This window comes from Limulus polyphemus, unplaced genomic scaffold, assembly GCF_000517525.1.
Source record: "Limulus polyphemus unplaced genomic scaffold, Limulus_polyphemus-2.1.2 Scaffold1041, whole genome shotgun sequence".
NCBI classification, from domain to species: Eukaryota; Metazoa; Arthropoda; class Merostomata; order Xiphosura; family Limulidae; genus Limulus; species Limulus polyphemus.
Window position 1 is genome coordinate 144,172 of NW_013666651.1, and position 11,944 is coordinate 156,115.

The window sequence follows — 11,944 nt, forward strand, 5'->3', positions numbered from 1 at the left end:
TATATATATATATATATATATATACCTAATTGTTTCTGTTTTAGCTATTTTAGACAACGAATAAATATTGGGTGTATCAAGTAGATCTAAACGAATCCTTTAGCATAAACTTTAAATTCTATTATTGCACGAATTAAAAATGCATCTCCTACCGGAATCATCATCTATCAAAATAAGCACCCTCTATTATTTACGATACCTAATTCGTCGGAAGCTGAAATTTAAACTTTTGCTGCACATTTCGACCATAATATACCAGACAATTTAAATTAAAATTAGTCTTAAAATACCATATTATAATCTGAAATATTTATAAACCACATAGCCCTTTTACACAGAATTTATATACATGTACATGATTAGCCAGCCACTTGTGAAGGAACACGTAGAAATATTTCCCAACAATGAGTTCATTTGGTTCTATATATCCCTCTACAGAAACCTCCTAGTAGAAAAGAGAATAACTAACGAGTCATTTATCCGAGTTTTTGTCCCCTATCTTTATTACAGACCTAGTTTCAGTTCTAATTTCACAGGCCTGAATAATTATTTACAAACCTGGAGCAAACTTAACATTCAAAACTACGGTTTCCTACCCACGAACAAACTGATCGTATTGCCAATGAACAGTAGAGCCAAGTTAAAGAAAACTGAAACAACTGATAATAAAGAAGACAAAAAACCCACAAGTACAAAGTCCGTTAAAAACAAATGTCACATGAAAATAAGTCTTCAGCCAAAAACTATTCAAGATCATTACATATTATCCATATAAAGCTCTGAATACAATAATATGTTGTTTTAAACGCTTTCACGACGCAAAAAATATACTCTCCAATATACAAACGTTACTATTAGACATTACAATTAGACTCTGAAAATTAGTCTCACCTGGAAAATCTCAATAATCTATACTAATGTCACCTATGGGTTAACATATAGTAAATACAAGAGACTGTTAAATTTGAATAGACACTAAAATGTTTCTGGAAACAAATTGATTTAATGATCAATCATTGATTTTTCCAGATGATTTTGTGCTTTTAAGATGTGTAACATCAAAGCACCTTATATAAAACGTAACGTTATTTCTTGTTAGGAAAATCCCAATTTATTTAGGGTTAACGTTCGTTCAATGTACCCATTGATTTACTGGCGTTGTAGTAGGGGAGCATGACGTCACAGTGCTAGCACTGGTGCTGGCCGTATTGACCACTTCGAAGTTGAAGTCAAGGTTTCCATCTACACTCAATTCATGTCGAATGACCTGATCTACATCACACTCAAGATCGCCATGTAGTATGTCCATGTTCAGATCCAGATCATTTGGCAGCACATTCTGATGGGGTAGAGACATTAATTGTCCAGGTACTTGACCACTGGAACTGCCATTTAAGAAATTATCTACATAGAGTTGACCTGAAGTTAATGCTGCCACGTTGTCTTGAGATGTCATCAAAGAAATGTCAGACTGTGGGAGCTGCTGCTCGTTAGAATGGCCAGTAGACAAAGCTTGAATAATCGCTAGCTTTTTGGCGAGTTCTTCCTGGTTGATGTGCAAAGTAGGCAGTTCTGTTGTAAGCTGCTGTTGGCTGGTTTGTCTAGGAGATAACTGCTGTACAGTAGACATCTCTGCTGAGTGTTGCTGTTGGGTGGCGTGACCAGAAGATAGACGCTGTATGGTAGATAGTTTTATAGGAAGTTGCTGCTGCCTGGAGTGACCAGGAGATAAATGCTGTATAGAAACTTCTTTTGGGATTTGCTTTGGGCTAGATGGGCCAGTGGATGTGCATTGTAAATTCGAGAATTTTATAGAAAGTTGGGGCTTGGTGAGACCAGGAGAGAATGACTGCAAGGCAGACAATACAGTTGGAAGTTGCTGCTGCTGGCTTGAGTGACCAGAAGGCAGACCCTGAAAGTTGGTGGTTTCTGTTAACTGAGGACTATGCTGTGGACTTCGCTGATGAGGTTGTAATGCCGTTAGGCCCTTGTCATCACTCACTGTAGAGTGAAATGCTTTATAATCACCATTTGCTTGTTTATTGTACTGGTAGTTGTTTAAGCTGAAGTTGTTGGAAGAGCTTAGAGGGCTAATAGCTGGAGACGAATCTCCTGGTTGATTTTTCGACAGATAGCCCATATCTCCTTCCCCGAGTTTCACTGTCTCAGCCAAGGAGTTCCCAAGTTGGTCAGCACAATACCTGTCCAAACTAGTAGATGACTCCATAAACAGTCCTAGGTCTGGAATCCAGGGTATTGGCGACAAGCGCGGAACTTGGTTATCATGCATGTCTGTTTCCACAGCAGGGATGGGGGAGAGTCGCCCACACGAACTTGCGTTGGATGACGCTCGAGGACGAAAGTCTGGGCTTAACTGGAAGCCTAGGTGTGATGGAGACTCGGGGAAGGTATCCAGTCCTTCAGCAGAAGGGGGACTTGTAGATCTAGCGTCCAATCCATTTCGCAGTGCTTCCACTTTTTTTCTGACTCGGCCACGCTTCTTCTCGTACTTTTGAGTTTCCATACTGGTAGCTCTCCGTCGCGTGGACTTCCCAGGCTTGGCATCCGGGTTAATTACCCACCACGAACTTTTTCCAGTACCTTCGTTCTGTATCCTCATGAAACGACTATGCAAGGACAGGTTGTGGCGAATGGAGTTCTGAAAATACAGACAAAACTAACATCAACACTTATATAACACGATTCTTTTATTATATACTATAAGTAATGTTTCAGTCACTGGTTTTCCAAACTTCTAGTAGTTAAAGTGTCCAAAAGCAACTTCACACTTGACTGAAGAAAAGCTAAGAAACAAAATATTTAATAAAACATCACAAGTAACTTCAAACACAAGACGTGGGCAGTTTCATTTCAGTTAAATCCGGAAACATGTACCAACAACATTTAAAACACTTTATTTATCACAGTGACCTTTCATAGTTCACATATGCAAGGTATTATTAGTTAGTATATAAATATTAGTTATAAATTTGAGTTGAAAATACTCTTTTGGTATTTTACCACATACAAGATTTCCTTGTTCAACCACTTACCGATTTTCTGGACAGTCGGAGCAGCATTAAGATTATCGATATCTGAACGAAACAATATATGTGCATTTCTAACATACAAAATAACTTTTCATCTGAACAGTAGGCATCAAGAATAATCTTCAATCACACTAGAGGTAATGTACATTTCATTAATAATCTTTCCTAGACCACCAGGAAATCGATACATCAAACCTCTTAATGGAATAATATATATGAAGATAGGTACATCATTATATTGAAAAGGAACATACCTTGCAACATATATATTCCAGATGAACCTACTTAATATACAGCCTAATGATATCATTAAGCATGCTCCGCAGTTACGTAATTAACAGGTCATTGACATAACACAGGTATACATACTCACAGAGTATACTGACATGCTCCATTTTCCTTAAATTTAGTTTCATTTACATTACCAGTTACAATCTTTAAAAAATTAATAGTAATATAAATTTACAAACTTGCGTTTGTTTTGAATGTCGCGCAAAGCCACACTAGGTCTATCTGCGCTAGTCGTTCCTAATTTAGCAATGAAAGACTAGAGGGAAGGCAGCTAGTCATCACCACCCACCGCCAACTCTTGGGCTACGCTTTTACCAACGAATAATGGGATTGACCGTCACATTATAACGCTCCCACGGCTGAAAGGGCGAGCATGTTTGGTGGGACGGGGATTCGAACCCGCGACCCTCAAGCGCGAAGATTAGTTTACGTACTCAGTTGGCCAAATCTAGTACGATATTATTGATGTTACGAAAGCACCTGACTGATAATGTATCATACTTTATAACTGTAGCTTTTTAGTTTTATGGTGTATTGATTTATGGCATGAGGTAGTTTTCAGTTTATTACATGAAACTAGTGTCATTTAATCAAAATATTTTTCCACGTGGCGAAATGTATTGTACCTACTTTAGACTACGAAGTAAGGAAGTAAAACTGGTCATTATTTTATAAATATAAACCCCAAAGCATCACTAGGTTTCCACAAGGGTTAACCACAAAAGAAAAACAACCGCTATGTTACTTAATATGCTTAACGTGAGTTGATTTTAATTCTCATATATTAATACAGTACACCATTATCTTTATTTAATACTGTCATTTTTCAAAATATTAAAGAAAATGTCCATCAATATTCACCGGAAATACTAACTAAAACTTTTCTGCGGGCAAAAACTGTAGTTAAAAATTATAAATAAAAAAAGAAAAGGACACAAGCGTGAATGAAAGAATATTTTATGGCAACAATCACAATTTGTGAAGAAATGTAACGTGGTTTTTAGCCGCGGCTCATAGAACTGCCCAGTTGTTGTTGTTGTTGTTGTTGTTTTTTTTCAAGGACAAACTTTCAGCTCGCAGTTTTGTCATCTTTTGACCGACTAGAGATCTAATTACAGTTTTGGACTCAGGAAGTCAAACCCTTTCGATTGATGAATTTGACCACGCCTAAGGCCTTGTAATTTAATTTATCCTAATCCTACCTAAAATAATTTCAATTTGAGGGTAGGCTGGTAGAGATCCTAATGAATAATAAAATTGGGTATTATTTTATAATAATAAAATCGGGTATATGTGCACGCCCCACGCTTGGTGTTGATGGCGCACAAAAATAAATCTAAAAAAAATGAATAAAAAAAGTATCATAAATTAATTTACTCTAATTCTGCCTAAAAGAATTTCACATGCCACGGCTATTGAGGATTCCCTCTTGTTAATAATTCAGTTAAAGCTATCTATTTGCTGATTATTAATATTTTTCTGTCAAGAATTTCTAAACAAACAAACAAAAATTCTTACTTGAGGTAACAAACTTAAAGCAGGCTCACAATCTGATGAAGTTAAATACATAATAAATAATTCGAAAATTACTTTTAGAAGATTCTCACCTATTCTTAACTCCATTTTTGAGTATAAAGGCATCGTACCTTTAAAACTAGTCCTTAAGATGTTTACTTATTCATGCCACAGAAGTTTAAGGCCAAACTGACACTATGTAACGCAAAAGAATAAAGTGAAAATCTAATATAGAAAAAAAAAAAAAATCCTGTATTAAGACTATATCAAGTTTCGATACATTACACTTCATCAGCCTCATTAGGTCAATAACGAGAATGTCACTGATAGAACATTATACGCGTAACAGAAAAACGCTATTAAGTCAAACTATCTTTGGACAACGAAGATATATATTTCTTCACATTTTTAATTGCTAAAATTCTAATTTCACGTGTTGATAAAAGTTTAACAGTATCATTTAGTTTAAGTACAAATGTAACCTTACATGGCTCTCACAAGCTAGTAGTACAAAACATTTCAGGACCAATATTTACTGACTTTAAGTAACAGAAAATGAACTCCAAAATTAAATAACTATTGTTTTATATTTTATAAAAAAATGCTATAATAGCTCAACTATTGAAAAACAAACGATTTGTTAAAATAACTTCTAAATAACCCTGTGTTACTGAATAAAGCACCAACGAATTAATCGTTATTTACAGTTCTGCGAGTATACACAAACTTTTCCCATTTTCAGTTTAGCAAAAAGTGATAAAACCATACGTATTTCTCGAAAAAAAAAGAAACTATTTAGCAGGATCTAAAAACTTTTGCGTGTAATAACAACCAAACCAAATAATACTTATTGAAACGAATAGGCCTACAATTTGTGATAAAAACTTAATTCCAGGTGGTTTTTGTGTGTGCTTTTTTTTTTTACACTACCTTGCCCTTTGCGATTCAAAATTAAAAGCGTATGAAAACAGCATTTTAGATCTATATATTATATCGCTCAAGTCATTGTCCAATAGCCCTTCGTTCAATACCAGAACTCGACGGTTTGACTAGAGGATGAGAGACAAAAGTTGACGAAGCATTAGAAAACAGTGCGCCTACAATTCATAATTTGCATTTTTTTCTTTCTTCTTTTAGCCTTACATGGCTCATAGAACGGCCCTGAATTGGTTTTGTTTTCTATCAAATACATACTTTTAGCTCATAGGTCCGTCATCTGTTGACCGATTTGATATCAAGTTACAGTTTTGGACTCAAGAGATCAAACCCTTTCAACTGATGTATTTGACCAAGCCCAAGGTCTCATAGATTAATTTGCTCTAAAGAATTTCAATTTGAGGGTAAACTGGTAAGAGATCCTGATGAGTAATAAAATTGAATCAGGTATACGCGCGCTCCACGCTTGATATTGCTAGCGCACAAAAATATAGCTAATACAAAGGGGGAAGGCTCACAGATTGATTTACTGTAAAATCTGCCTAAAAGAATTTCAAGTGCCGAGGCTATAGAGGATTCCTTCTTGTTTATTAATGAATATTAAGTAATATCTAATGCTGAACTTGGCTAGAAAAGTTGTTAATTATTTTTGAATTGCTTATATTGAAGACAGAAAGAGAAAAATTTGAAGATTTTATGTTCTTTATCCAATAAAAATTTTTATAATTTTACATTACTACCAAACGAGCGTTGAGCTTATTTTACATTAACATCTTTCTAACAGGTCACGTGACACCAGTTCGTCTGCACACGGAGACAAACAGTTCAAAGACTGTTACTGATCAATGTTGCCAAGTCAGCTATTTCCCATTTTACGAGAGTCACATTTTCTAGAGATCGTTTTTCGCGAAACTGAGATAAACACAATGGAACGGTTTGTCGGGTAGCATTTTACTTTAAACTTTCAAGGACTTTTCCAGAATCTCTTCATAAAGACCATTGACTTCTAGCACAGAAATTTTATTTAGAGAATTCCATAACTTTCCAAGATTTTCATAACCTGTTGCGAAACCTGCTCTAATCTGTTTTCACCCACAAGTAACAGAACTGCATTGATAGAACCTTGGAGAACTAGAAGAAATGTGGGTACTTATTTATTGAAGAAATTAAGCCGTCTTCTGTCTGGTTATTCATGTGATAAAGAGCTTTAAAAATGCTTGGAAGTTGGAAAGTTGAATAAAATCTAAATATTTTCATCGTCTATTTGTATTTAATCGTCTCAGTGTTATTATCAACATCACAGTAAACGTTATAACCCACAACAATGATTATTAGTATTATTTCTACAATTTAGCGAGACTTTAGAAGGAGATTATAAAATTAGGCTACCAACTATGTAATCATTTTTAATATTTCAGATTTCGTGACCATTTAACGCACGGGCTCAGGGTTTGGGGTTGTTTTGAATTTCGCGAAAAGTTACACGAGGGCTATCCGCGTTAGCCGTCCCTAATTTAGCAGTGAAAGACTAGAGGTAAGGGAGCTAGTCCTCACCACCCACCGCCAATTCTGGAGCTACTCTTTCGCCAATGAATAGTGGGATTGACAGTCAGGTTATAACGTCCCCACGGTTGAAAGTACGAGCATGTTCGATGAGCCGGGGATTCGAACCCGCGACCCTAACCAACTGGCCACGTCACGGATTCAGATCCGTACTCCCTTATATCATTCTTCTGGAGGCCCAAATGTTACATGCCATGTTTGGTGACAATCAGTCCAGCGGTTTGATTGTAATATGCGGAGACACGCACACAGAGACTTTGTCAAATAATGATATATATATGAAAGCAAGTATTTTCCAAATCAATTCGTAATTACCTTCAAGCTTATAGCATTCAAAATTGACTACTTGTCACAACAAAAAACATAGCAGTCTCAAATTGATTTAAGACTTAGTTGGGGCCTTAGAAACTGAAACCTTGTATATATATATTGCAAACTGTGGTGTCTGTCCATACATTCGTATATCTCCCGTTTATGGCGGCCGCATTCTGAGGTGCGTTTGAAAATCTGCGCACGCAAACAAAGCTCAACATTCGCCTTTGATATGACAAGTGAACAGGCGTGAATAATGTTCTTGCCTACTTTTATTTCGCAAGCAGGATATTCTACATTTAATTATTAGCAATTGATCAAACTATCATTCATATTTCAAAATGTGACGTAACTTAAAGAATAAAGATGTAGATTTACCGTATGATATTATTAATTAGTGGCTCTTAGCATGACTGAAATGCTCAACAATTACTTTTCACGGTGGGCGGCATAAGTATCTCGGAGCTTTGACTCCGTGTGAAACCAAGAGTGCAACACAATTAACCATGTCCATGAAATAATTTAAATTTATAGATTAGCATAAATTTTTCTCGTCACTGGGGACGGGTACTTTTGCTTGTAGGTATATAATAAAGGGATTCTGGAGGAAATAACATGTTATATTACGTTAAAGAAATATTACCAGTAAGCACAGCCAAAATATATTTAAAAAAAAGGAAACTATTGTGAAACACTAGTTGGAGAGGATGCAGGACAAGCACTTTGCCCATCTCCTCAGGCACGGTTCCGGGAGATCCAGACCTCCTTTGACAACGCAATCAAACAAAAGGAAAAGTTTAAAAAATGGCGATGCAAGTGGAACAAATATTATTTATTTGTTTTCTGTGATAATTTATGCTCTACGGAGAGAGGATCTAAACAGTATGTGATGTATGAAAGGTTGAAGACAGGCGTAAAGTTTTCTTCCAAAACATTATGATCGATTTAAAACCCACAACAGGTTTAGAAAGAGCCATTTTAATCGGTATAACCATCAAAAATGCCACTCCTCTATATCTAGCCCAAAAGTGAACAGCACTTGATATAAGTAATCCCAGGGGACACTTCATGATCCTGATCCTAACAGTCAGCTCCGCAAAAGAAGGTAAGGATGTTCTAGGTGAAAGCAGAAAGTATTGGTTTTTCTATTTTGCTAATATGAAGATGTGAGTGACTCATAAAAACCAATTGGAAGTGTCAAAAATTGGGCATAGAGAGATTTCTAACTTCAAAAAGTGACTTTCTGATATTCAATCCTTTGGAATTCCCCATTTTAAAAAATTCCTAATCTACCCTGCTCTTTCAAGTTAAATCTCAAATGACACTGCTACTACTACATGTATGTTTAAAAGCCTGAACTGTTAGCTTTGAATTAAGAAGTTTCATTTATGAGTTATTATTACATCAGCTTCAATTGAGCTATTCAAATAAAAGCAACACAGAGCAAGAGATAATAACTTTATAACATATCAACACGACAACCGAGAGTCCATGAATGAATCATAATTTATGTATATTTATTGAAGATAAAAGTCTGACTGAAAAGAACAGACACGAAGTACGCCCGTCTATTTGTCTGCTATCTTCTTTAACACACACTGTAGTTAAACTCCATTGCTAACAGTAAAAATTAATCAAAATGGCGTCTTTTGGTTTGCAGAAAACCGCGCATGAGCCGATACGCGTTGGCAAGACATAGCAACAGTTTTATTTCCAGATGTTGTGGAGACTGTAACCTCGTCACTATTGTGGAAGAGAAAATTGCTGTGGTCACATGCACGAAAATGTAAACGTTTCACTTCTCGCATTACGTAATTACACTTGTTGAATTCTTTCAGCTGTTTCATGATATCATTTAAAATTGTATAACTGTGCTTAACATGCGTGTGTGTTTTAATAACCAACTGATGACTTGGAGCACGAACTTTACGAATAAAAAAATAACGCTGTCATTTCTCTGGGAAAAACAAACTGGTTTTAAAATATACATCATACTTTACACAAATAATACACATCAAATAAAGATGTAAGTCTGATATACGATAAATTTATACCAAAGTTAGTCTGATATCAATACTAATAATAAAATAAGCTCAGTTCGAAATGTTTATATGCTCTAAAGTTCAAACATATAACTATATAGCACGATAGTAGCATTTAAACAAATCGAACAGTTTACGGTATTATACAAGATATACGTATAGTGAACATTCTAGTATCGTGATATCACATGGCTATAAATATCTAATAAGGATGAACAAATAAAGTAGATTGTTGCCAAATAGCGCTATCTCACAGGGTTACGAGGTTGACACGGGGCTTTCACTTCGTATACGAACGCCAAGGGTTATAATAAAGTTAACCTTCCAACGTGCAGCAACCACAATTTATAAACCTAGCCCACAGTTCTGTCAAGTAATGCCACATCATTGTTTCTACTTCTACGTGAAAGAATACTGTTGTACATTCACAATCTCTGCCAGATTTATACACACGAAGAGAGAGCTTCTAATAACAGCATACAACTTCCCACATAAAAATACAAATAAAACCACTTAAAAAAAGTGAGAGAGAGTTAAGTAAATGTAACATATTATTGGCAACATTTGGGACAAGATAAGCACATCAGCACCAACTAGAAAAGAAGACGCTGTGAAGAGAGCTTTGTATACACTGACTTGCCGATACCAATAAGGTGAAATGACCTGGCCAGTTTTGTAAAGGATATTTTTCACACAATATGTAACGGAGACATGACAACGTCATGTTATCAGTTTTTTTTTAGGGCTGGCAACGTATCAAAATCGTTGACGATGCAATCACGCTCTAATTTATAAGGAAAAAAATATGATTATAGCAACAAATGTGTATTTTGATTTTTAGCAAAGAAAGTTTGTCCATGCAAATAGTTATGGAGTCAGTACAAAACACATCCTCGGCAACTAAAGTATGATTATTTTCAAAGAAATCCATCAAACCAATTACTGCCAAAGACATCTTCAATGTCTAAATATAAAACACAATACGACCCTAAGCAAACTTAACACATTTGTCAAGTCATATGGTACTTTCACAAAGTCCATCATACTAGGAGAATAAACAGTTCTAAAATTCAATGGACCAAGATTAACAGTTAATAATGTCTTCCATACATCTGCCAATATAAGAAGAAAATTGGATGTTATGATGACAGTTAAGAAGCTGAATTACCAATTTTGAAAATGTGTACCATGTCAACATGTTTCCATTAAGGGGGGGAAAAAATCCATTAATCAATAGCCATTACAACAAGTTAAAAGAAAAATCTCAGGAAGGAGCATAAACATTTGCTAATCAGTAGTAGCCCCATCAGGTTCAACCAGAAGTCTCTCATATTTCCTGGTTCAGAAAAAATCTCATTAATGGATTCCAAAGAATTTTCTAACAGCTCAGTTACAGTTAAGGAAGTCAACTCTGATCTAAACAAATAAGGAAGCATGTAAAATTAGCAGAGTAACAAAAACAGGTGATCAGTTGCTGTGAGAAGGTCAGCATTAAACTTTTTGTGCAGACTAACAAAAAGGACTACAGCATTAATTTATCCTCAGATTTCTTGCACTTTCAAAAGGCCACATAATAACACAAGTGATTTTTCCCACAAGTCCCAGTAAGGAAAATTAAGGTCAAGCTTTGCTCTACATGAAATATTGTATACTATCATTTTATTTATGTATTTTTAAACATAATGCAATTAATAAAGTTAAATTAGTCATAAATATACATATTAATTTCCTAATACTGAAAATGATAGCAAAAATAAAAATAACCATACCAGTCTTGATAACCAATGCCATTATCTTTGGTTCAATAAACACAGCTTTAACTATGTTATATGAACATCCAAACATTATTCTAATTCTATGAAATCCCACTACAATGCTACTGTACAAGTATGGCTAAATCCAAAATAAAGTACTGATATAACTTGTATTTAATCTCATTTCTTTCTTTTTTTTCTGACTAGTCTAGCTCAATGCAGTTGTCTTTGAACACTTTAAAGTCAGAGTAAAACCCTATAAAACATCTACTTTAAAGTCAGAGTAAAACCCTATAAAACATCTACTTTAAAGTCAGAGTAAAACCCTATAAAACATCTACTTTAAAGTCAGAGTAAAACCCTATAAAACATCTACTTTAAAGTCAGAGTAAAACCCTATAAAACATCTACTTTAAAGTCAGAGTAAAACCCTATAAAACATCTACTTTAAAGTCAGAGTAAAACCCTATAAAACATCTAC

General features: G+C 35.1%; 1 protein-coding gene across 1 annotated transcript in view; it reads right to left on the minus strand.

Moving 5' to 3' along the window:
* Positions 1 to 6: 6 nt before the first annotated feature.
* The window catches only part of LOC106461836 (forkhead box protein O-like), a 22,025-nt gene continuing 10,087 nt past the window's right edge, over positions 7 to 11,944 (minus strand). The window contains exon 2 of the mRNA XM_013921694.2: positions 7 to 2,659. Coding sequence (XP_013777148.1) covers positions 1,133 to 2,659 — 1,527 coding nt within the window. The 3' untranslated portion in view covers positions 7 to 1,132. The remainder of the gene's footprint in view (positions 2,660 to 11,944) is intronic.